Raw genomic sequence first — 22,811 nt, 5'->3', positions numbered from 1 at the left:
GGGGAGCTAACATGACTAATATGCACATACATCTCTCATGGCTTAAAGTGGAGAAGAGATTGACTTCAACACTATTTGTTTTTGTAAGAAGTGTTGACATGTTGAATGCACGAGGAGTCTGTTTAAACTACTATCACACAGCTCGGACACCCATGCATACCCCACAAGACATACCACCAGAAGTCTCTTCACAATCCCCAAGTCCAGAACAGACTATGGGAGGCGCACAGTGCTACATAGAGCCATGACTACATGGAACTCTATTCCACATCAGGTAACTGATGCAAGCAGTAGAATCAGATTTTTCTTTAAACAAATAAAAATAGACCTTATAGACACATACACAGGCACAGACCCACACGCCTACACATATACATGATAAGACACTCACTCTACACACAGGTACACATGCACTTTGTATTGTAGATATGTGGTAGTAGAGTAGCAACATGAGGGAACACAATGTGTTGTGAAAAGTGCTATGAAATGTAATGTCATGTAATATTTTTAATCGTATATAACTGCCTTAATGTCGCTGGACCCCAGCAAGTGTAGCTGCTTAACCCTTGTGTGGTGTTCAGGTCTGTGGGACCCATTTTCAATGTTTACTAAAAGAAAAATGCAATGAATTATTTTTTCAACCTGAGACCATTGGCCTTGGTTCATTTTCTGTGAAGAACATGTAATGGAACATATTTTCATTGACTGCACACTTTGCACCGCCCTATACATGTATATTACATATGTGGTATTACATAAGGGAAATAAAAGTGTGGAAATGTGTGTGTGTTACAGTGAAAACAGGTAAAAATGAAACAAAAAGGTTTGCTGTGTGCCTTCACTCTGTTCTTCCTCCTCCCTGGGCCTGCTGTTTTCAACATAGCACCAAGAACCTGTCCATTTCCCTGCCTGTCTGCCTGTCTCCCACTTTTTTTCACACTCTTTACCCTTTGTAGGGTGTGAAATTACACAATGTCTTGCGGGAACCTGCACAATGTCATTACAATACATTATTTTGATACATTGTAAAAAAACATCTGTATTTTCCCACACTCTACCCCAGCCAGGTGCAAATTGGGGGAGGGAAACAACAAATAAATAGCTTTGCATGTGTGGCTCCTTACCACAATCAATCAGTATGGCAAAACTGAGGGAAGGCGTCTTCCACGTTGGAAGAATTTTCAGAATATGACGATCATGTCTCTGTCAATTCGGAATCTGACAGTGAGTTGGAAGAAGAGGATGAGATTGAACCTCAGCCAGCCCAGGACCAGCCCGTCAGCAACCAGCCCCAGGACCAGCCCGTCAGCAACCAGCCCCAGGACCAGCCCGTCAGCAACCAGCCCCAGGACCAGCCCGTCAGCAACCAGCCCCAGGACCAGCCCGTCAGCAACCAGCCCCAGGACCAGCCCGTCAGCAACCAGCCCCAGGACCAGCCTGTCAGCAACCAGCCCCAGGACCAGCCCGTCAGCAACCAGCCCCAGGACCAGCCCGTCAGCAACCAGCCCCAGGACCAGCCCGTCAGCAACCAGCCCCAGGACCAGCCCGTCAGCAACCAGCCCCAGGACCAGCCCCAGGAACAGCCCATCAGCAACCAGCAGCAACCAGCCCCAGGACCAGCCTGTCAGCAACCAGCCCCAGGACCAACCCACCAGCAACCAGCCCCAGGAACAGCCCATCAGCAACCAGCCCCAGGACCAGCCCGTCAGCAACCAACCCCAGGACCAACCCACCAACAACCATCCCCAGGAACAGCCCATCAGCAACCAGCCCCAGGACCAGCCCGTCAGCAACCAGCCCCAGGACCAGCCCGTCAGGAACCAGCCCCAGGACCAGCCCATCAGCAACCAGCCCCAGGAACAGCCCGTCAGCAACCAGCCCCAGGACCAGCCCGTCAGCAACCAGCTCATCAGCAGCCTGCAGGAGGAGAAATATGGATGTCAAAATTGTGAAATTAAATGGTCTTCTTGCCTAAGGAATGAGCCACCCTGCATGGCTGCCAATGTGATAAGGATGCAACCAGGGCCGATGCGGATGGCGGTTTCTCATGTGCAGGACATACAGTCTTCTTTTGAACTGTTCTTCCCAGACACCATCCAGAAAATCATTCTGGACTGCACTAATTTGGAGGGAAGGTGTGTTTTTGGAGAGAGATGGAAGGAGATGGACCAAACTCCTTTACATGCATACTTTGAAGTTCTTATCCTTGCTGGTGTTTTCAGATCCAATGGCGAATCCACAGATTCAACTCCAATACCGGAATTAAGTGTGAGTGATGTTGTTTCATGTGTGTGTGTCTGACTCTCCTACCTTGGCCTGCTGTAACGATATATCTGAGTGAGTGAGTAAGATGTTAGTAAAATTCCTGAACTAAGTGTGTTCATCATTCTAGATGCAGACGGTAGCAACAAGAAAACCGCTGTGATGTGTGTGGACCCAAGAAGGATAGGAAGACACAGGACACATGCATCAAGTGCAAGGAATACATTTGCAACACACACACACAGAAAAACTCTGTCACTCATGTGGTGTGTAGACCGGCCTTAATTTGTGTTCAATGGGGCTCATTTATCATTTCCATAAAATACTGTAATGTAAAATTTGGCCATCCAATTTGTTCAGTTCAAAGAAATAAACATCAATAGTGATGAAAACCTTGTTCAATTTATATTTGTTCAAGATAAACAGGATTTATTCCACCCATGTCTTGATTATAATTTATTTTTACCTCCAAAAAACGAATGGTGCTTTTATTGATAAATGTGACCTAGCAGAGGGAAATGTCAAATATTAACCATGCATGCTGTCTATATTGCTTGTAGTTGAAATAAATCAACATTTAAGTATTTTTACGTAAATTGTTATGCCTGTATTGTTTTAAAAACCCAACGTTGTGGATCCATCAGATCCGCGAACATTAGGTGAATAACAAAAACATGAAGGGTTAATAAAAAATACACATTTTAATCTTGAAATGTAACTACGACTATTGTGAAAATGTCTACTTCCTTTATTTTTTAAATATTTATTCTCGAAATGAAATGTAGAGATTATTCTCTAAATAATGACACTTTATTCACCAAATTAGATTTTGACTTAATTCTCGAAATATTGCTTATTCTCGAAATTGTACCATTTAAAAAAAAAAGTACTCTCCATGCAAAAAAAATGTATCCAAGAACCACCACTCATCGCTGTTTATTTTATTTGTTTATTTTTGCTTGGCCATAATTGTCCATAATCCATTTACTCCGTAAATACGAAGATTGATTTCAGTAGTTTTGAGTAAAAGTACATTAAAACACGACTATTTCACTCATTGTTTAAATACAGCCGCCAGGTGGCGACATTTACCATCCTGTAAAATGTCACGGAAGAAAAAAGGGAAGGATTACTGGCACGTTAACCTACCAGCTCACTGCAGGTCAGTACAAATACCGAGGATTTGGAGAAAACAGCAGTGGCAATTGACGTGGGGATTTAACCCCCTTCCGAACGAATTGCTGGGCTGAAAAAGGTACCAAAATATGTCATTAATTATTGCATGATATCGCTCACTGTCGTATTTATTGGAGGAAACGTCTGGACATGTCCTCAGTCACTCTGGACCTAATGGCTAAACAGCTATTCGTTTTGGTCTGCTGCATTCCTTTATGAAATAACACATTGGGGAAAAAAATGTTTGTCAGCCACATCGTTGTTGCAAATGAAACATTAGCTCGATTTTAGCTATTGATGCTGTGTTGTTATCTGGCTTGGCTTTGATTTGCCCTGCTGGACAGTAGCAACAATGTGTGAACGTATCAAAAAGTTGTATGTCGCACCTGCAGTAAAATGTAGCTTCAGCTCGATGTTTTTATCTCCAATGTGTTTTTTCCCCCCCATTCCACACGTAACAGTAACATGTTGCTGGAAACGATTGGTTGGGACGTTATTGTACACATGTTGCGACAATTTAGCTATTTCAAGAGAAGAGTTGCCTACGTGCAGATCGTTCAGAAACATAGCTGCGGGATGAAGTTAGCTGACCCAACTCATCTCCATTGTGAAGGAAGTTCATTGAGTTTAGTCAGCTACTGCAGGGCCAGAATAATAAAATACCAGATGTGGAAAATGAAACTCAAGCGAATGTAACTTCCCTTTATTACCAATCTTTAATTTTGCAGTCAGACTCTGGTTATTGGAGGTAGGGCTTCTAAGAAATATATTTTTTGATAGGGGAGCTCCCAAAATCCCCAGCAATGGGGGAGGGGCATGAACGTGGCAGACTTGTCTCCCCTAATTTCACTCCGGAGCCGGAACCTCTCCAACAGTAAGCTTGGCTATACATTCAGTTTATCACTCATTGACTCAAACGTTCCCAGTCAACTGCTGGAATACGTTTTCCTCAACCAATTAAGGCAGCTTGTAAACAACATGGCTGTGTCAGCGTGTGTTATTGAACAATTATAAACCGTTTTAGTGAACAGTACTAGCCGATTACAGACACATCGCCTCTGCGTGTCCTCGCGAGTTCTCTTAACCTAATAGCCTAGCTGTCGGTAGTCTTGTAGAGTCACATCTCCCACATTCCAGACCATTTGGTGATGAGACCTACTTTACATTTTCCTAGACAGGGTTGAGTGATGGTCATCTGTCCTGGGCCTCTGTTTAGGTGTTGCATGTCTGTTTCAAGGGTACCTATCAGATATCAAATCCAGACCAACATGAAAGTAAATTAAGCCCATTGGCCTGTTTGTTTACTTTACTGTACCTTCTGCACTCCAGCCTTTTGTGTGAACTTGTGCACTCTCCCGGGTAGTTGATTTGCCCATCGTAAATACTTGGGCTGCCCAAAAGGCTGGTGTGATGTCGTGTGTGGGAAATCAAGCCTTACCCTCCCACCTTGACCCCCCTCTGCTCCTTGCGCTCCTTGGGATGCGGGCTGCTGCTTGCACTGGCCGGCATGTGTACTCCATCATCCTAAAAGCCTCAAATGCCCTCTGGTCAGACAGAGTACTGTCCTCTTTGTCTCAAGTGGTCACTGTGTGACTCAACAACTGAGTGTCAAGTCTGGTTTTGTTGTTGTAGATAGACACTGTATAATGAAAACATGTTTTTTTTCCATAGACTAAAAGTAATTGAAAATCCTCGCTTTGAGTCTACAAAGTGTTTTTTTTAGGAGCAACACGAGTTACACAATAGTAATTGTGTAAAGAACTAGGGCCTTCTGGGAGCAGTGAAAGGACCAGAGTGGGTCACGCCGGGGGCATGAGTTGGCATTGGTTACATATTCACTCAGTTGGTTCTGGAGGCAAGCCTGGCAAAACCATCTCCCAGTGTAGGCAACAAATTAATAGGAGCTTCTGCTCAGCCAGTTAGCATGCTGAGACACGCAAGTGCCCTTACATCTCACAGGTATTAATATGATACGTAACAGACTAACATCTCGTCTCCCTCTCTCTTACAGACCCCTGTGCAGCAGTGCAAAGATGGTGCCGAGGGGTGTCTGGTGTGTGTTGTTGACTTGTCTCTTCTACACATCCTCCGCTGACAAAGATTTCTTCACCTCCATCGGTAAACATCCCCCTCCTTCTATTTTCCATGAACAATCCTTTATAGATCCCTTTATTCAGTAGGTTTAGGGCAATTCCACGTTCATGTGATTGCGCGGAGACATAGATTTTTTTCCCCCTTTCACTTAGTGTATGCCAAACAAAACCAGTTGATCTCATTTAACGATGTCTGCAGAAAGAATGGGTTGTCAGCTAGGACATGACACACAGGCTTTTTAAAATAATCTGTTTTGGTTATTGAACTACTGTAAGTGAAGTGGTTTCACACCCGGTAACAGAATTGAGGTAACCAAATCTGAACCATGTCTACATCAAACTACAGCACAGTAGAGCTCAAGTAGAGTACTGTACAGTCAAGTAGAATATAGTTCATTACAGTACAACACAGTGCATTATAGTGTACTCTAGTGTGCTCTACTGTGTACTGTACTGAACTATCTCTACTGTGCTGTACAAACTTGTGAACCCATATATGGTTTGTGACCTATGATTTCCCATTGTAGCCCATTCAATATCAGATATTCGGTTACTGATTTTGGGATCCGAATTTTTGAGTTTTAATCACTTTATTGTTTTTATTTATTTAACTAGGCAAGTCAGTTAAAGAACAAATTCTTATTTACAATGACGGCCTACCCCGGCCAAACCCTAACTCGGACGACGCTGGGCCAATTGTGCGCCACCCTATGGGACTCCCAATCACGTCCTGTTGTGGTACAGCTAGGAATCGAACCAGGGTCTGTAGTGACGCCTTTAGCACTGAGATGTAGTGCCTTAGACTGCTGCGCCACTCGGGAGCCCTTAATTAATATGAATTAAATTATAATTAATATGAATTAAATTATAACTAAATTAATACTTCATGAATCAACAAAATTAACATCAGTATGAACACTAACTCATTGACAGGTCTACCTTTACTTGTTACTTCTGTGCACTTCCATTATCCTCCCCCCTCATAAGGGAGAGAAATTATACAATATAAATATGTGGGTTTTTTGGTAATGGAATTTCAAGGCACAAAGGCAATGTTTCTTAAACTTACAGAATAATTTCTCCAACGCTTAATAGAAGTGTTGATATTAGTTGCCAGGGGTCTTCACCTCAACGTTACTGTGTTATGACGTGTTTTTAATACCTCTGAAAACGTTTTAATGGGAGATGTTTTCTAACACGCCTTTTTCAATGTTCCCCAGAAATCTAAAGCCTTTGCTCATTCCTCATTTTTAGGATGGAAAATCGTTGAAAAATGTATACATGCCTTTGTTCACAAAAATATAGACTCTTAGCTTTTATTTGACACCCAGTTTGATATGCTCCTATAATCTTCACATTGGGGCTCATGGGTCTTTTAAAAAATTAATGGAAATGACTTTTATCATTACCATCCTGTCTTGGTCACAAACCTTAACCCTAGGGGTAGAAATGTGTTTATCACAGACATAAGCATTACAAACACGTATAGCTCTTCCATGTATTCAACATTTATACAACCTTTGACCCCGGTTTCACTTGTGTTCCCCAGGTCAGATGACAGATCTGCTGTACACAGAAAAGGACCTGGTCACCTCTCTGAAGGATTACATCAGAGCAGAGGAGAGCAAGCTGGAGCAAGTCAAAACGTGAGAGGAGAGCCCCCCCCCCCCCCCTCCTTAGTCGCTTTATCTCTCTAGCCCTATCTCGCTATTTTTGTCACTCACTCTCAAATGACCAGATAGCTACTCTCTCGTTCTTGCTCACTTTACTCTCTCCCACACGGGCATACACACAATGGTATAAATACTAAGAGAATCATTTTCCATATCCTTCTTCACAATGCCACCTGTACAGCAACACCCCCAGTGGGTATCATATTGCTGAGGGTGTCATATCACTTAAAATGGGCCCGGCTAACAAGACACCTAGTTTTCCTCTCTGGCTTATTGTGTTACTATAAAGAGACACCGTCAATGAACCAACTGGGTGTGTCAAGTCCAGGACATGACGCAACTGATCTCTTTATCTATTGCCTTTCAATGGTGCTGAGGGACAGGTTTTGCGTTTATGTTTGTCTGTATAGGGAGTACACGAATACGATGATGTATGTGTGTCATACGTAGAAATGCAATCAGACAAGGAATCACTGTTTGCTTCCAGGAGTCGTATACTGAATGTGTTTTCCCCTCCGCGACGTGTCCAGGTGGGCTCAGAAGCTGGACGTGTTGTCGGCCACGGCCACGCAGGACCCAGAGGGCTTCCTGGGCCACCCGGTCAACGCCTTCAAGCTGATGAAGAGACTCAACACAGAGTGGGGAGAGCTGGAGAGCCTGGTTCTCAAGGACATGTCTGATGGTCAGGGTTACTCACAGGCCTCTATTATAACGACTGTATACATGCTCTATTACCACATAAAGATTCATCCTTCCAAATGATTGTTACGTGCTAATTGACAAGTAATTTTTTCAAAAGATATAATCAGAAGCATTTTTTTCATTAAAGTGATGGGAACAGGGTCTTTTCCCACTCAGGGAGGAACAAGATTGTTTTCCAAGCATCTTTTAGCATCTGTACCACCTTGAGGGAAGATCTCGTATAATAGAATTGAGCTTTGCAATCTTTCCTTCCCATACTCCAGGGTTCATCTCCAACCTGACCATCCAGAGACAGCACTTCCCCAATGATGACGACCAGACGGGGGCAGCCAAGGCCCTGATGAGGCTGCAGGACACCTACCGGCTGGACACGCAAACCATCTCCACGGGAGAGCTGCCTGGTGAGGGGTGATTGGGCAGGGAGGTAGAGGCTAGGGGCTTTAAATATATGCGTCACATGCTTTGTGAACAACGGGTATAGATTAACAGTGAAATACTTACTGGTGGATCCTTTTCCAGCAATGCAGAGTTCATGATTAAAAATGGAAATAGTGACACAAGGAATAAATACACAGTGATTAAGGAGTGAAAATAATATGGTTATCTACAGGGGTACCAGGAACATATAGGTAAGGGTAAAGTGACTAGGCAACATTATAGATAATAGACAGTAGCAGCAGCGTGTGTGTGTGTGTGTGTGTGTGTGTGTGTGTGTGTGTGTGTGTGTGTGTGTGTGTGTGTGTGTGTGTGTGTGTGTGTGTGTGTGTGTGTGTGTGTGTGTGTTGGGGTATCAGTGTACGTATATGTGAGTGTGTGGGTAGAGTCTAGTGTGTGTGTATAGAGTCAGTATAAGAGAGTTAGTGCAAAAAAGGGTTAGTGCAGGTAGTCCGGGTAGCCATTTGATGCGCTATTTAGCAGTCTTGTTTAGCAGGCTTATGGCTTGGGGGTAGAAGCTGTTCATGGTCCTGTTGGTACCAGACTTGCCGTGCGGCAGTAGAGTGAACAGTCTATGGCTTAAGGTGGTTGGAGTCTTTGACGATTCGTTGGGCCTTCCTCTGACACCTCCCGGTATAGAGGTCCTGGATGGCAGGGAGCTCGGCCCCAGTAATGTACTCAGCCTTACGAACCACACTCTGTGGTTTGCAGTTGCCGCACCAAGTGGTGATGCAGCCAGACAAGATGCAGCTGTAGAACTTTTTGAGGATCTGAGGGCCCATGCCTAATCTTTTCAGCCTCCCGGGGGAGAAGAGGCACTGTTGTGCCCTCTTCACAACTGTTAGGGTGTGTGTGTAAACCATGTTAATTCCTTAGTGATGTGGACACCGAGGAACTTGAAGCTCTCGACCTGCTCCACTACAGCCCCGTCAATGTGGATGGGGGGTGTGCTCACCCCTCCATTTCATGTAGTCCACGATCAGCTCCTTTGTCTTGCTGACGTTGAGGAGAGGTTGTGCTGGCACCACACTGCCAGGTCTCTGACCACCTCCCTTAATGTTAGTCATTTAGCAGACCCTCTAATCCAGAGCGATTTACAGTAGTGATTGCATACATTTCATACATTTTTCTCTCGTACTGGTCCTCTGTGGGAATCGAACCCACAACCATGGCGTTGCAAGCTCCATGCTCTAACAGGCTGCCTCATCATTGTTGGTGATCAGACCTACCACCGGCTTGTCTGCAAACTTGATGATGATGTTGGAGTTGTGTTAGGCCACACATTCATGGGTTAATACTGAGTTCAAGGGGGGACAAAGCACACACCCCTGAGGAGTCCCTGTGTTGATTTAAAATAAAAATTAATTACATTTTTTATTTTTCACCATTATTTAACCAGGTAAGCTAGTTGAGAACAAGTTCTCATTTACAACTGTGACCTGGCCAAGATAAAGTAAAGCAGTGCGACACAAACAACAACCCAGAGTTACACATGGAATAAACAAGCGTACAGCCAATAACACAAAATAAAAAAAAGAAAGTCTATATGCAGTGTGTGCAAATGGTGTGAGGAGGTAGGCCATAGTAATGAGGTAGTTACAATTGAGAAGATTAACACTGGAGTGATAGATGAGCAGATGATGATGTGCAAATAGAAATACTGCTGTGCAAAAGGGCAGAAAAGTAAACAAAAAATGATATGGGGATGATGTAGGTAGATTGGGTGGGCTATTTACAGATGGGCTATGTACAGCTGCAGCGATTGGTTAGCTGCTCAGATAGCTGATGCTTAAAGTTATTGAGGGAAATATAAGTCTCCAGCTTCAGCGAATTTTGCAATTAGTTCCAGTCATTGGCAGCAGAGAACTGGAAGGAAAGGCGGCCAAAGTACGTGTTGGCTTTGGGGATGGCCAGTGAAATATACCTGCTTGAGTGCATGCTACGGGTGAGTGTTGTTATCGTGACCAGTGAGCTGAGATAAGGCGGAGCTTTACCTAGCATCGACTTATAGATGACCTGGAGCCAGTGGGTCTGGCAACGAATATGTAGCGAGGGCCAGCCGACTAGAGCATACAGGTCGCAGTGGTGGGTGTTATAAGGGGCTTTGGTAACAAAACGGAGGGCACTGTGATAGACTGCGTCCAGTTTGCTGAGTAGAGTATTGGAAGCTATTTTGTAAATAACATCGCCGAAGTCGAGGATCGGTTGGATAGTCAGTTTTACGAGGGTATGTTTGGCGGTGTGAGTGAAGGAGGCTTTGTTGCGAAATAGGAAGCCGATTCTAGATTTAATTTTGGGTTTGGAGATGTTTAATATGAGTCTGGAAGGAGAGTTTACAGTCTAGCCAGACACCTAGGTATTTGTAGTTGTCCACATATTCTAAGTCAGAACCGTACAGAGTTGTGATGCTAGTCGGGCGGGCGGGTGTGGGCAGCGAACGGTTGAAAAGCATGCATTTGGTTTTACTAGCGTTTAAGAGCAGTTGGAAACCACGGAGGAGTGTTGTATGGCATTGAAGCTCGTTTGGAGGTTAGTTAACAGTGTCCAAGGAAGGGCCAGATGTATACAGAATGGCGTTGCCTGCGTAGAGGTGTATCAGGGAATCACCCGCAGCAAGAGCGACATTGTTGATATATACAGAGAAAAGAGTTTGCCCAAGAATTGAACCCTGTGGTACCCCCATAGAGACTGCCAGAGGTCTGGACAACGGGCCCTCCGTTTTGACTCTGTCTGATAAGTAGTTGGTGAACTAGGCGAGGCAGTCATTTGAGAAACCAAGGCTATTGAGTCTGCCGATAAGAATAGAGTGATTGACAGGTCGAAAGCCTTGGCCAGGTCGATGAAGACAGCTGCACAGTACTGTCATTTATCGATGGCGGTTAAGATATTTTTTAGTACCTTGAGCGTGGCCGAGGTACACCCGTGACCCTCTCGGAAACCGAATTGCACAGCGGAGAGGTACGGTGGGATTCGAAATGGTCAGTGATCTGTTTATTGACTTGGCTTTCGAAGACTTTAGAAAGGCAGGGCAGGATGGATATCAGTCTATAACAGTTTGGATCTAGTGTCACCCCCTTTGAAGAGGGGCATGACTGCGGCAGCTATCCAATCTTTAGGCATCTCGGACGATATGAAAGAGAGGTTGAACAGACTGGTAAATAGGGGTTGCAACAATGGCGGTGGATAATTTTAGAAAGAGCGGGTCCAGAATTTCTAGCCCAGCTGATTTGTACGGGTCCAGGTTTTGGTGCTCTTTCAGGACATCTGCTATCTGGATTTGGGTGAAGGAGAAGTTGGGGAGGCTTGGGAAATTTGTTGCGGGGGGTGCGGAGCTGTTGGCCGGGGTTGAGGTAGCCAGGAGGACAGCATGGCCAGCCGTAGAGAAATGCTTATTGAAATTCTTGATTATCGTGGATTTATCGTTGGTGACAGATTTACCTAGCCTCAGTGCAGTGGGCAGCTGGGAGGAGGTGCTCTTATTCTCCATGGACTTTAGTGTCCCAGAACTTTTTGGAGTTAGAGCTACAGGATGCAAATTTCTGTTTGAAAAAGCTAGTCTTTGCTTTCCTGACTGACTGCGTGTATTGGTTCCTGACTTCCCTGAAAAGTTGCATATCGCATCGCGGGGACTATTCGATGCTAGTGCAGTCCGCTGGTCGAGGGCAGTTAGGTCTGGAGTGAACCAAGGGCTATATCTGTTCTTAGTTCTAAATTTTTGAAAGGGGCATGCTTATTTAAGATGGTGAGGAAATGACTTTTAACCTCTTTCGGGGGTGTGAAGCGCTACCGTTCGACATGGCCAACATCCAGTGAAATTGCAGAGCGCCAAATTCAAAAACAGAGATACTCATTATAAAAATTAATGAAGCATACAAGTGTTATACATCGGTTTAAAGATGAACTTCTTGTTAATCCAACCACGGTGTCAGATTTCAAAAGTACTTTACGGCAAAAGAGAACCACGCGATTATCTGAGAACAGTGCCCAGCAGACAAATCATTGCGAACAGTTAGCAGCCAAGAAGAGAAGTAACAAAAGTCAGAAATAGCAATACAATTTATCACTTACCTTTGATGATCTTCTTATGGTAGCGCTCCCAAGACTCCATGTTACACAATAGATGTTTGTTTCGTTCGATAAATTCCCTCTATATATACAAAAATCTCTTTTTGTTTGTGTGTTTTGTAATCCATTGGAACAAAGCACGGTCACAGCATGCAGATGACAAATCTAAAAAGTACCATAAAAGTTTGTAGAAACATGTCAAACGATGTTTATAATCATTCCTCAGGTTGTTTTTGTCATAAATAATCGATCATATTTCAACCGGACAATAGCTTCGTCAATAGAAAAGGAGAAACAAGAAAGGCGCACACCCGGTCGGTCACACGCTGGACTCATGTTTGGAAATGTCCACTGTCCTCACATTGAAAGGGGTGTTCCTCCCTCATTTTTCAGAGTAAAAGCCTGAATCAATGGGGATCGTGAACTGCGTCATAAGTCTTTGTATGGTGGATAGGCTTTCAATGGAAAAACAGGCATTTCAAAATAAAGGCACTTCCAGGATGGATTTTCCTCAGGTTTTTGCCTGCCATATCAGTTCTGTTATACTCACAGACATTATTTTAACGGTTTTGGAAACTTGTGTTTTCTATCCAAATCGACCAATTATATGCATATCCTAGCTTCTGGATCCCTCTACCCTAGTGAGGTTAAAGAACAACCAGGCATCCTCGACTGACGGGATGAGGTCAATATCCTTCCCGAATTGCAGAGGGAATGTCCAGGGAGGGTGTTACCTGAGCTTGGCGATGAGCTCGCAGGGGACTATGGTGTTAAATGCGAGCAGTAGTCAATGAAGCATTCTTACCTTGGATATTCCTTTTGTCCAGGTGAGTGAGGGCAGTGTGGAGTACAATAGAGATTGCGTTATCTATGGATCTATTGGGGGCGGTATGCGTATTGGAGTAAGGCTAAGGTGACTGGGATGATTGTGTTGATGTGAGCCATGACCAGCCTTTCAAAGCATTTCATGGCTATAGATGTGAGTGCTATGAGGTGATAGTCATTTAGGCACCTACTGGCTGGAAACGCATACCATCTCCATGAGGGAACTGCCTGGTGAGGGGGGTGAGGGGCAGGCAGGGAAAGGCATGTGGAGAGAGCTGCATACCAGGAGTGGATTAGCCGTGGGCGTGTTGCCGGCGGAAGTTCTGTTATAGCTTCAGTGATTGCTGCTACTGTTACGGAGGGAAACCCTGCACAGGGCTCACAACATGCAGGGGAAAGCCCCATTTATTCCACATGAAGTCTTGAAAAACCATGTAATGCCATGGAAATGCACTGTATGCAAATGCTGCCGAGATGGAATTTTTATGCTGATGAGATGAGTCTATGTGTGTGTCGGATGCGTGTGTGTCACTCACTCATGTCTACACACAGGAACCAATACGGATGTCACTATGAGCCCGATGACGGTGGAGGACTGCTTTGAGCTGGGGAAGATCGCCTACTCTGATGCAGACTACTACCACACGGAGCTGTGGATGGAGCAGGCCCTGAAACAGCTGGACGGGGGAGAGGAGTCCACCGTGGACATGGTGACCATCCTGGATTACCTCAGCTACTCTATCTACCAGCAGGGGGAGCTAGAGAGAGCCTTGGACTACACCAAGAGACTGCTGAAATTGGGTGAGTGGATATTTGTGTTTCATATGCATTTCATGTCTTGATTGTAATGCACAGGACAATACTGAGTAGATTCTCATCTTCAGTCCTAAATGTGTCTGCTGTGTTCCTCAGACTCTGCCCACCAGCGAGCCAATGGCAACCTGAAGTACTTTGAGTACCAGCTGGCCAAGCAGAAGAAGGTGGAGGCAGAGGAGGGCCTGAAGGAGAAGGAGAAGAGAGAGCGCGAGAAGCGGGAGGTGTCTGAGAAGAAGGGCAGACCTGCAGACTACCTGCCTGAGAGGAGGAAGTACGAACAGCTGTGTCGCGGCGAGGGCATCAAGATGGTGAGAGGCTGTACTGACCACTGGTGGCACTTTAAATCGGAGGACAGACTCCTAATAGTAGCTGGAATAGAATAAATGAAAATGGCTTCCATGTGTTTGATACTATTCAATTAATTTCTTTCCAGCCATTACTATGATCCATCCTCCCCTCACCAGCCTCCACTGGTACTAACACACACACTCTGCATGCACAACTTCTAATGGCTATGTATTTTGATGTTTAAATGGCTTAAGTCCTACTCGTCTTGAAAGGCTTTATATTTCACTGAACGAAAATATAAATGCAAAATGTAAAGTGTTTAAAAGATCCCAGGAATGTTCCATGCGCACAAAAAGCTTATTTCTCTCAAATTGTGTGTTCAAATGTGTTTTCATCCCTGTTGGTGAGCATTTCTCCTTTGCCAAGATCATCCATCCACCTGACAGGTGTGGCATATCAAGAAGCTGTTTAAACAGCGTGATCATTACGCAGCTGCACCTTATGGACAATAAAAGTCCACTTTAAAATGTGCAGTTTTGTCACACAACACAATGCCACACATGTCTCAAGTGAGGGAGCATGCGATTGGCATGCTGACTTGAGAAATGTCCGCCAGAGCTGTTGCCAGAGGATTAAATGTTCATTTCTCCCAACGTCCTTTTAAAGAATTTGGTACTACATCCAACCGGCCTCGCAACCGCAGACCGCGTGTATGGCGTTGGGTGGGCGAGCGGTTTGCTGATGTCAACGTTGTGAACGGAGTGCCCCATGGTGGCGGTGGGGTTATGGTATGGGCAGGCGTAAGCTACGGACAACGATCACAATTGCATTTTATCGATGTCATTGTGAATGCACAGAGATACCGCGACTCGATCCTGACGGCACCAGATGAATGTCGTGCCATTCATCCGGTTTCAGCATGATAATGCACAGCCCCGTGTTGCAAGGATCTGTAGACGATTGCTGTCCCAGTTCTTCCACGGCCTGCATACTCACCTGACATGTCACCCGTTGAGCATGTTTGGGATGCTCTGGATCGACAAGTAAGGCCGCGTGTTCCATTTCCCGCCAATATCCGTCAAATTCGCACAGCCATTGAAGAGGAGTGGGACAGCATTCCACAGTCCACAGCAGCCTGATCAACTCTGTGCTAAGGAGATGTGTCGCACTGCATGAAGCAAATGGTGGTCGTACCAGAGACTGACTTTTTCTGGTCCACGTCCCTACCTTTTTTTTAAGGTATCTGTGACCAACAGATGCAAATCTTTATTCCCAGTCATGTGAAATCCATAGATTAGAGTCTTATTTATTTAAATTGACTGATTTCCTGATATGAACTGCAACTCAGTAAAATCCTTGAAATTGTTGCATGTTAAATTTTATATTTTTTGTTCAGTATATATGGGTGGGTATTTCCTAAGCCATATGCTCATCCGAGAGAGAGAGACCAGTTCGATGTTTGGGCAGGACAATGGGGATCTTTTGGCACATGTTCCTCTGCTGCGTGAATCTCCTTAATGATTCTCTATGTCCTCTCTCCTGCATACACCGCTCCCTGCTTCTCCCCCTGGCTCTGCTTCAGCCCGTCTGTCTGTCCATAGATGGATCTGTTTACTCTAGTCATTATGTTTGGCAACGAGGCGGAAGCCTGGATGAACAAGTGTGTGTGTGTGTTTGTGTGTGTGGGTTAGAGTGGGTGTGTGTGTGTGTGTGTGTGTGTGCACTCGCTGAACCGTGCCTTGATAGATTCTAAGCCAGTAGCTATAGCAATGGCCAGAACTGTGAGAATGTCCCATATATGTCCCGTAATGTTTGGGTCAGATACCATAGCAAATTATCTGCAAGTTTGTGACCCTCTGTGATTTATATATGATAATGATCTCTCTGTCTCTCTCTCCCTCCCCCTATCTCAGACCCCGCGGCGTCAGAGTCGTATGTTCTGCCGTTACTCTGACAACAACCGTCACCCCCTATACGTGCTGGGTCCCGTCAAGCAGGAGGACGAGTGGGACCGCCCACGCATCATCCGTTACCATGACATCCTCTCCAACAGCGAGATCGAGAAGGTCAAAGAGCTGGCCAAACCCAGGGTGAGTTCAAGGTCCACCCTCAGGGGAAGCCAAGGTCTGGGGTGTGGTAAGGGTTGCAAAATTCCAGTAATTTTTCCAGTTTTCCCCAAAAATTCCAAGATTTTCCAGAATTCTCATTTGGAGGACAGTTTTGGGAAAGTCTCTGGGATTTTTCAACCCTAGATGTGGTAGGCGTTAAAATCAGTGGAGGCTGGTGAGGGTGCTATAGGAGGACAGGCTCATTTTAATGGCTGAGATGGAGTCATTGGTGTAAAGTACTTGAGTAAAAATTCTTGAAAGTACATCTTAATATTTTTTGGGGGGTGTCTTTACTTTACTATTTATATTTTGGATTACTTTTACTTCACTACATTCCTAAAGAAAATGATGCCGTTTTTACTCCATACATTTTCCCTGACACCCAAAAGTACTTGTTACATTTTGAATGCTCAGCATTCAATTGTCTTATTCACACACTTATCAAGAGAACATCCCTGGTCATCCCTACTACCTCTGTGTTGGAGAGTTGCCCTGGCTACCTATTAAAAAAAAGTCATTAAAAAAACTGTTTGCTTTACATAAGGAATATGAAATGATTTATGCTTTTACTTTTGATACTTAACTATATTTTAGTAATTACATTTACTTTTGATACTTAAGTATATGTACTCAAGTAGTATTTTACTGGGTGACTTTCACTTTTACTTGAGTCATTTTCTATTAAGGTATCTTTTACTTTTAGTATGAACATTGGGTATTTTTTTCCAGCACTGGATGGAATAAATGGAACGGATTCAAACATGTTTTTCATATGTTTGATGTGTTGGATACGGTCCCATTTCTTTTATTCCAGCCTTTACAATGAGCCCGCCTTCCTATAGCTCGCCCCACCAGCCTCCACTGGTTAAAATGTGTGTAATATGCACGTTCCATTGCTGCCATAAGAACACTGGGGATGTCCACTCTGCCTGAGGACCTGACTGTGTACAATGTGTGTGTTTTTGTTTATTTGTTACACACTGGCTGGATAAGAGCAACATCCCACTTGCTTGGCTCATACAGTAGTATTTGATAGCTCAGTTCGAACTAAAAGGGAGTTTTGACCCGGCAATGAACATCACCTCAAACGATCATAACCAAATCGTAGCTTCATATCAAACACATATCTGACTTTTGGATAAATCGTGTATTGACGTCAATGATGGAGATCCATAACTCAAGCTGTGGTTCAGCTCTTGGAGAGGGTAAGGGAACCCGGCAGGGACACACAGCACAGACTTAATGTAGCCTAGTAGTGTATGTGGGTCCAGCAGCCAGCCAGTGTGTAACAGGGATTGTCCCTGTAACCCGTGTCCTCTCGGCCGGTTGGTTGTTGGCTCCACAGCTGCGCCGGGCCACCATCTCCAACCCCATTACTGGTGTGCTGGAGACCGCCCACTATCGCATCAGCAAGAGGTAAGACCAGCAGGCAGGGATGGGCACAACACTGTAACCCAAACCGTGTCTCTGTCTGTAACGCCAAATCCCTCTGCACCCCCTCCGCTTCGGGCAGGAACCTTGGCAAAAGCACAACAGCTAGTCGCGAACTCTACGACTTAAGCGTAGAATGAATATAACTGATTGTACACAATGCCTAGTGTAAATTGATAGTTTGTATGTTTGGGGAACTTGTGCTATTATTGCCTGAACAAGTTACTTTTTTTGTGAAATGTAGATATTTAGGGTATATTGGAAGGTAGGTTGATTTTGAAGAAGGTATTATTCTGCGCCCGTGCTCTTGCCAAGACGTCCTGCCACTTCTTTGATCATAACAAGAGGGAGGAAGAGGAGTCGAGTATCCTCTGCTTGTTATCTGACTCCTTTAACAGTAGTCGGGGTTCCGTTAGGGGCAGTCTAATATCTCATCTTCCTTTTGTGGCATCTCAATTAAGTTTGACAGTGGCCATTACTAGCCATTACCTGAGTGCAAGCTCAGCAAGTCGTTTGCTGCAATGGTTTTAGACAGCATGGTTCGCATGCCCCTGGCCCGGCATCAGTCTGGCTTTCATACAGTTGCTTGGATCATTCAGTGACCATCTCTCTCTATCTCTGTCTCTTTCTTTCTATTTCTCTGTCTCTCCTCTTCCTCTCTGTGTGTCTGTCCTCCACTTTTGTGATCTGTGACTGTAATGTGAACCGTCCGGGAGCTAGCTAAGGCGCGCCACCGTGCATGACCCCCAAACAGGGAAACTCACCACGGCCCATTACAGAGTCTCCAAGAGGTAAGGGGTCAAAGGTGAAGGGGAGGGGCCTGCATGAGGCCCTGTCCGCCCTTTCACGCTGCTCATCCCTCCCCCTCACCCCTTTGTGGACCTTTGCTTACGGTTTCACCTCCCTCCCCCTGACCTATCCAGTCAGATCCCTCCCTCTCCCTGACCTATCCAATCAGATCCCTTCCTTTCCAATTCATCAGATGATGGACATTAATCAGCATGACAAGCCACGGTAATTTTACCTGCTCTTTTTCTTTGAAAACACAAGGACTTTTTTCGGGTTATCTTGGTGCAGGCTCCGGTGTATCTTACAGAATGTTATTTCAGCGTGTGGGTGGAAGTCAAAGTTGAATTCGTCTTACAGGAAGGTGGCTGCCAGGCCCCTTGGCTCACTTCAAGCCTGTTTGATGTGGAGCGGTTATAGAGCGCCCCCTTGTGCGGATTGAGCCTAGACGAGCAAATGGAAACATGGCGGTGACCACGTTCTTTTCCTCAAGTCTGGTACCCCAGATTCTAGTTTCATAACGACCTTTGATCCCCTTCACCTAAATGAGTTAAATACATTAAGCGTTGTGCTCATTAACATGCAACGTTTTAATGAATTATCTTATGGCCATTAGTTATCCGGGTTCTTAGGCTGTATATATTTGTCTTTTTGTTAGATGAATGGTTCAATCAACCAGTCTGATACAGCAAACATATTTGTAACTGTACAGCCGATATAGCTGCTGATGGCACATTTATATCTGAGGATTTTAGCCAGCATTCTGTCCGTACTCTCCTAATAACAGCACTTCAAAAATAGACCAGAGTAATTCAACACACACACACACACATTTCTACTTCAGTATGTATGACTAGATTGAGCCACTTCAAGGCATGTCTTATTCATATATATAACATGCACAGGCTACGCTAATTAACTGGATGCACATAGGACACACACAGACACTCACTTTAAATGATGGTGTGTAAACACAGGGCCTGAGACTGGGGCTTTGTCTGACTCTACGTGGTTCGACCCGTCGAGGGGCCCATGTGAGGTGCGGCTCCTATCCAATGGAAGGATGAGATCTTGGTCTGCCCAGTCTACTCTGCTGCCTGCTGGACACTTAACAGAATCTTCTGTAACTCCCATACCTTTCTAATCCAATATGTTTATATTTTACGTAGAGGGACAGAAGGACTGGGGTCTGTTGTTAAGTGAATAACCCCAAATGGTTACTCTGCCCCATTGTCCTTGGCGAGAAACAGTTTTCATTAACTAAGGGGATTCTTCAAATAGAAGCATATCAAAAGGAGAAATAAAAAAACATTTTTGCTTTGAGACTTGTGGATAAATATGGGGTTCCCTTGAAGCGTTCTGTCCCAACCAGCCTGTTTCCTTCTCTTACACCCTTCTAACATACAGTACTAACGCATGCAGCCATATGCTCATCTGTAATAACGTTAGTCAGCTGCCTGGCTGCAATTGATCATAAATCCAGGAGGTGTTTTACGACTCGGAAACTCTCCGTCTCTCATCATAGTGCGTGGCTAACCGCCTATGAGGATCCAGTAGTGGACAAGATAAACCAGCGCATTGAGGATATCACCGGCCTGAATGTCAAGACGGCAGAGGAGCTGCAGGTAACGCAACACAACATCCGGTTGGCTGAGGGAGTTTGGTAGGACTGGCAGGAGTGAATACTCTCGCAGTACACCTATGGGGTTTAGCAACCAATGATGTGAATATACACTGAGTATACGAAACATTAAGAACACCTGCTTTTTCCATGACATCGACTGATCAGGTGAATCCAGGTGAAAGATATGAATCACTTATGTACTGTGTGTCACTTGTTAAATCTACTTGAATCGGTATAGATGAAGGAGGAGACGGGTTAAAGAAGGATTTTTGTGTCTTGAGACATGGATTGTGTTTTTTTGTGCCATTCAGAGGTTGAATGTGCAAGACAAAAGATTTCAAGTGCCTTTGAACAGGGTATGGTAGTAGGTGCCAGGCGCACCAGTTTGTGTCAAGAACTGCGACGCTGCTGGGTTTTTCACGCTCAACAGTTTCCCGTGCGTATCAAGAATGGTCCACCACCCAAAGGACATCCAGACACCTTGTCACGACTGTGGGAAGCATTGGAGTCAACATGGGCCAGCATCTGTGTGCAACGCTTTCGACAACGAGGCTGTTCTGAGGGCAAGGGTTGGGGGTGGGCAACTCAATATTAGGAAGGTGTTCCTAATGTTTGGTATGTTCAGTGTATATGCCTATTATAGCAACAGGGTGAAAAATGTATTCCATGCAGTGACTACATCTGCAGTGCTTGCTGTTTGGGGATTTAGGCTGGTTTTCTGTATAGCACTTTGTGACATCTACTGATGGTTAAAAGGGCTTTATAAATACATTTGATTGATCGTTCAGGAATGAACTTTACTGCTGTTTGCTACTTAGGAAGAGCCAATGAAAGACTAGTGTTTGTACTGTGAAGGTAAAGCGGAAGGAAAGGTCATTCTACAGTATTGAACACGAGTGTCTCTAATGACAACACAGCATCTGTCACTGTTCATACCCTCTCTTCCTCTCTCCCCAGGTGGCAAATTACGGCGTGGGCGGGCAATACGAGCCCCACTTTGACTTTGGGCGGGTAAACAGGGCTTCTCTTTCTATTTTGGTCAGGGAACTATGACGTGTATGACTGAGAGTCAGTGGGTGACTGTTGATGGCTGACACACTTGCAGCTACTGTTGTTAGTGGGTTCATATCTGGGTGGGGTTTTTGCCTTGAGTGTTATTCAACTTTAAACCCTTTGTGTTTGTTCCCTGTCTTTGCAGAAAGATGAACCAGATGCGTTTAAAGAGTTGGGCACCGGGAACCGCATCGCCACCTGGTTAATTTACGTTAGTATCTCTGCTTTATACATGTCCATTAAGCAATCTGCCGTTTCAAGGTCTATTTCATAGCTATGGATACACTTTCGATCTTCCATTTACCCATGTGTAAATCTGTCTCATTTCCAAGATTCCGTTAAACAGCAATGGGGTTCAATTATGTTGAACTTGAAAAATCTCTGCTATCAGAGTGGTACGCATGGCCGATGGCTTGAAGACGCTCTCTTCTCTGTTGCAGATGAGTGACGTGCCATCAGGGGGCGCCACTGTCTTTACAGACGTGGGAGCTGCAGTGTGGCCCAAAAAGGTGAGACTCACAACTGTGGTGTTCACATCGCATTCTTTTCCTGTGATTATATTTGATTGCTAAATCAGGAACGGTGTCTTTTAATGCGTGTGTGTATATGTAAACTGTTGTTTTCAGGGAAGTGCGGTGTTCTGGTATAACCTGTTTGCCAGCGGGGAGGGTGACTACAGCACGCGGCACGCAGCCTGCCCCGTCCTAGTGGGTAACAAGTGGGGTGAGCCGGCCTATTTCTCATTACATCCTTTAATCCTGTCATATTACCTACACCCTGAGAACTTCAGGTCTGCCTGAGGGCAGAAATGACCTTGTGTCCTGTCGGCGAACTGTTTGCTCCAGCAGTTAAACAGTGGGTCCTTTTTCCTATGTCATGTTTTTTGATGTGTGTGTTTATATGTCCACCTGGCTTAGTTTTCATCTTCTCTCTCCAGTGTCTAACAAGTGGATTCACGAGCGAGGCCAAGAGTTCAGAAGACGTTGCACTCTGGACGAGTCTGACTGATCAAACGGAATAAAACACCTTTTTCCTAATCCTCGTCTTCCTCTTCCAATCCCTCCTCCTGGACCCACCTGACTCTCGGCTCTGTGCACGCTGGGGGGTGAAGTGCCCTCTGACCTCCCCACCCCCTTCCTCTCCTTCCTTCTCTCCAAACTCAAGAGTTCACTCAGTGGTTCTCTGAGGCTCTGGCTGCTCATGTGATCTGTCACATTTTATTTTTTATCTGGTGTGTGTGTGTGTGTGTGTGTGTGTGTGTGTGTGTGTGTGTGTGTGTGTGGTGTGTGTGTGTGTGTGTGTGTGTGTGTGTGTGGTTCACCAGTCCCAGTCTGTGCCTTCTGTTGATGAGTTTTTGCACACTCAGACTGCACAGCTGTCTTAACCTGGGGAACTTTTATTTAACTCTCACCCTTTAACATGGACTTTTATGTTGATACTATCGACAAAATACTCAATTAACTAGTTCAGCGTT

The 22,811-nt window shown here is 44.9% G+C and overlaps 1 protein-coding gene across 4 annotated transcripts; it reads left to right on the top strand.

The window, feature by feature from the left end:
* The first annotated feature begins 3,349 nt into the window (after window positions 1–3,349).
* On the top strand, window positions 3,350–22,607 carry LOC124040000 (prolyl 4-hydroxylase subunit alpha-1-like). Of its 4 annotated transcripts, XM_046356681.1 has the most exons (16): window positions 3,350–3,424; window positions 5,450–5,556; window positions 7,081–7,177; window positions 7,735–7,886; window positions 8,170–8,307; window positions 13,784–14,032; window positions 14,144–14,355; window positions 16,249–16,425; window positions 17,789–17,859; window positions 18,600–18,665; window positions 20,186–20,285; window positions 21,242–21,295; window positions 21,483–21,548; window positions 21,778–21,846; window positions 21,964–22,060; window positions 22,275–22,607. In XM_046356681.1, the coding sequence occupies exons 1-16, from the start codon at window positions 3,366–3,368 to the stop codon at window positions 22,343–22,345; spliced, it is 1,785 nt and encodes a 594-aa protein (XP_046212637.1). In that variant the 5' UTR covers window positions 3,350–3,365; the 3' UTR covers window positions 22,346–22,607. The 4 variants fall into 4 exon arrangements, with proteins under 4 accessions (XP_046212637.1, XP_046212635.1, XP_046212634.1 ...); XM_046356679.1 differs by lacking the exon at window positions 17,789–17,859 and having other exon boundaries at window positions 18,595–18,665; XM_046356678.1 differs by lacking the exon at window positions 18,600–18,665.
* Window positions 22,608–22,811: the final 204 nt, after the last annotated feature.

The sequence above is a fragment of the Oncorhynchus gorbuscha genome, linkage group LG07, assembly GCF_021184085.1.
Source record: "Oncorhynchus gorbuscha isolate QuinsamMale2020 ecotype Even-year linkage group LG07, OgorEven_v1.0, whole genome shotgun sequence".
In the NCBI taxonomy this organism is placed as follows: domain Eukaryota; kingdom Metazoa; phylum Chordata; class Actinopteri; order Salmoniformes; family Salmonidae; genus Oncorhynchus; species Oncorhynchus gorbuscha.
Note: the sequence above shows the minus strand (reverse complement) of the source record. Positions and strands in the feature narration are given on the sequence as shown.

Bases quoted from the DNA above. Each gene is read 5' to 3' on its own strand.
- LOC124040000 (XM_046356681.1), top strand. From the start codon at position 3,366: ATGTCACGGAAGAAAAAAGGGAAGGATTACTGGCACGTTAACCTACCA. The intron at 5,557-7,080 runs GTAAACATCCCC...TGTGTTCCCCAG, and splicing joins AGATTTCTTCACCTCCATCG to GTCAGATGACAGATCTGCTG. The intron at 16,426-17,788 runs GTGAGTTCAAGG...TTGGCTCCACAG, and splicing joins AAGAGCTGGCCAAACCCAGG to CTGCGCCGGGCCACCATCTC.